Source organism: Lucilia cuprina, chromosome X, assembly GCF_022045245.1.
Source record: "Lucilia cuprina isolate Lc7/37 chromosome X, ASM2204524v1, whole genome shotgun sequence".
Classification (NCBI taxonomy): Eukaryota; Metazoa; Arthropoda; class Insecta; order Diptera; family Calliphoridae; genus Lucilia; species Lucilia cuprina.
Genome location: NC_060949.1, coordinates 8,750,471 through 8,754,159, shown reverse-complemented (window position 1 = coordinate 8,754,159; position 3,689 = coordinate 8,750,471). Strand labels below are relative to the sequence as shown.

The window sequence follows — 3,689 nt, the reverse complement described above, 5'->3', positions numbered from 1 at the left end:
CTTTTTAGGAAATATGGAAATACTTGAGAAGTATTTTTTGTAATCAGTCAAAAGATATATTTTAGAAAAAGTCAATTGAAATGGATAAAAAGGGGAGTTTCGTGTTATTCATAAGATCCACTCCTAAATGGCTGGGCCGACTTTAAGAAATTTTTAACAGAAATGTATCTTTAATTGGTTATATCATTATTCCAAAAAATCCAAAAGGGACGAAATACGAACGCGGTAATTTTTTTTAACTAAGAAACTTACCCCCTTATTCCCTAAAAATTTAAAAGATAAAAGGAACGAATTTTTTTGTGGAATATTAATTTTGAATTTATAAATATCAATATTTTTGACAAATTAAACTGCAAAAGAAATATTTGTATTTTTGCTACATTTTTTATGCAATTATGTCTTATTACAACGACTGAATTGAAATTTATGAAATTTGAACCTAACACTTTAAGACTGTCTTGAAAAGCATTAATAGGCATTTTTTAAAACATAAATCAGAAAGGGGAAAAACTAGTACAGACTACGTCAATAAAAATAATTTATCCTAAGGCCCCTTTCACAAGAGCACACAAGTAATATGATTTTGGAAGTGGACCTTATATGGGGGCTATGACCAATTGTGAACCGATACAAATCTTCTTTGGTAGTATGATTTGTTTTCGTAATATGTTAACATATGTAGTGTTCATACTGGTATATTTGAGGAAGTTATAACTAATAAACTAGATAGATATATAGATAGATAGATAGATAGATAGATAGATAGATAGATAGATAGATAGATAGATAGATAGATAGATAGATAGATAGATAGATAGATAGATAGATAGATAGATAGATAGATAGATAGATAGATAGATAGATAGATAGATAGATAGATAGATAGATAACTGAAACAATATTGTAAATTTGCAAAACTTAACGAAAAATAAATACAATTGTACATATATAACACTAGACCAGTCATGGGCAAACACATACCACCATGTGTATATTTGTGTGCGTTAAGCAGCAGAGAGATGACTGCACGTTATAACAAAATGGTGGTACACTGAGAAAAGTTTTGAAATTTGTTTTCTATTGTAAATACTTTTTACGACGAGAAAAACTCATGAACTTTTGGGCATTTTAAACAAAAATGGAATAAAGGGAAAGAGTTTTTCATTTAAGAAAAGTAGTAGTATTTTTAAAAAGTAGTATTAAATAAAACTACTGAAATATCATTAAGAAAATCACGTCTTTCTATTCGATTTCGAACTTTTAAGGGATATTACCGAGATATTAACTAAACTTAATTTAAAGTTCAACTAATCTATCCAAATCAATGTTTCCTTTATATTCCTTAATACGCAATAAGTCACCAATGTGTTGATCGGTTAACCTATTCCGCAATTTACTTAAAATCAGTTTCATACTTGAGAATGCCACCTCACAGTTATATGTGGTGTCAAACATGGAATATAGCTTATATATTTCGTTTTTTAAATTGAAATATTTTGTATCATCTGGTACACTGAGAAAAGTTTTGAAATTTGTTTTCTATTGCAAATACTTTTTACGACGAGAAAAACTCATGAACTTTTGGGCATTTTAAACAAAAATGGAATAAAGGGAAAGAGTTTTATCATGTATTTCTATTGTTTTTTTTTATAAATTTTAAGTCTTGAAATCTGTCATTGTAATTCCTTTTTATGGACTCAACTATTTTGGCGTATTTCTGAATACAATCAAAAGTATTAAAATTAAATTCTATGAATATTGATGAAGTTTTCTTAAGATTTGATATACTATTATTTTTTAATTGATTTATTAAGAGATCTAATTTTGTACTAAATTGGTGAATAATTCTATTCAAATGAAATATTTTTTATATTTTTACCTTGCAGGCATAAATTAAGGTCATTTAATATCTCGGTAATATCACATAAAAATGCGAAATCTAATAGAAAGTCGGGATTTTCAAGGCAATTAGTAAGGTGTTTTGTATCTTTATTGGATAAAGTTATTAAAAATTCGAGTACTTCTTTTCTTAAATGGAAAAGTATTTCCAAACTTTTGCCTCGACTTAGCCAACGGACTTCGGTATATAAAAGTAAATCTCCATAATCCGAATTAAGGTTTTCTAGAAAATCTTTAAATTTTCTGTGTGTCAGAGAATTGTGCCCCCCTCTTAATATATTTATTATTTTTACAACAACATCCATTGTATTTTTCATACCCAACTCTTTGGAGAAAAGAGCTTGTTGGTGTATGACACAATGGAATGCTGGGCAATTTATTCCATTTTTGTTTAAAATGCCCAAAAGTCCTTTATTATTGCCTCTCATTACCTTTGCTCCATCCGAACATATTGAGGCTAATTTATTTTTGTCAGCAAATGCAAAAACATTAACATCTAATGCATCATACAGAACTTGTCCTGTTACATGACCATGAAGTGAAACCACTTCAAACATTTCTTCGAAGCACTCTAAATTTGCATTAACTGTTTTAATAGAAATAATTAACTGGCAAATATTATTGATATCCGTACTCTCATCTAGAGAAATCGAAAAATATTTGCAATTCTTTTGCTGACATTTGAATAAATTTGCTTATATTTTCCGTTCTTCTTGTTATAGTACGACGAGATAATGGTATATCCTGGCAGAGTTTCATGGCATTTTTCTCCAAAACAACTCAAAATATCTGTAGTTAAATTTAAGAAAAAATGCCATCCTCAAATGGGCGACATTGTTTTGCTAACGATAAAGCAACTACATAAGATGCCTTTTTATGAGGCAATGATTTTTTTTGGCTATTTAAAGAAAGATTGTTGCAATTATTTGCTGTTGTTTCATTAATTATAAATTTTAAGAAAAACTCTGCTTTTAATTGCAACAACTTTACTTTTCTGTCATGTCCCCTAAGGTCATTTAGGGTCCATGGCAAGTTTCATAATGTCTTTTCAAAAAAATAAAGCTTTTCTACATATAATTTTATAGCATACGACGCATTGTGCCTCACCGTCCATGTTTTCTATAAAAAAGAAATCATTTTCCCAATTTATATCAAACATTTTGCTAGGTGTAATAAAAGAGAAAAAATCATAAGCATAAAAAAATCCGCAACGTGATCTTGCTTCTACAAAAGCTGAACAGCAACTGACTTGATTTTGATCTCTGAGATCGTAACAAAGCAACAAACAAGTGATCATTTTAGTAAAACACAGACACACTAATACACACAAGCTTATAGTATAGGTGTGTCAAAAAGCGTCAGCAGAATTTCTTGACTATGCACGCGTGCATTAGAATTTCAGTTTTGCTCCTGACTGATCTACACACACACGTGTACATCTTTTTCTATATACAGTAAACACTGTTGCTTTTTTAAAAATTTTTTGATGAAATTTTCAGAGGTTGCCTCGGATTTTTGCTCATATCTCCGTTATTTACCGACCGATTTTGCTGATATTAAATAGCGATCTTCTCGAAAGCATGTCTAATAGAATTATTGAAGATTCGGATCTCGCCGATATCTGGAGTCCTCTAAAAACTGATTTCAACAGACAGACAGACGGAGGTCCCCAGATATCGGGCGAGATCCGAAAATCAGCAAAATCGGTCTATAAATAACGGAGATGAGCAAAAATCCGAGACAACCTCTAAAAATTTCATCAAAAAAGCCTCATTTTTTCATGCTTTGTT

General features: G+C 29.9%; 1 protein-coding gene across 1 annotated transcript in view; it reads right to left on the bottom strand.

Annotated features, from left to right (window-relative positions):
- Positions 1–2,456, bottom strand: part of LOC124420404 (serine protease inhibitor 88Ea-like) — a 7,952-nt gene extending 5,496 nt beyond the window's left edge. Inside the window, 1 exon segment of the mRNA XM_046953060.1 lies at positions 2,331–2,456. Coding sequence (XP_046809016.1) covers positions 2,331–2,456 — 126 coding nt within the window.
- Between the last annotated feature and the right edge of the window lie 1,233 nt (positions 2,457–3,689).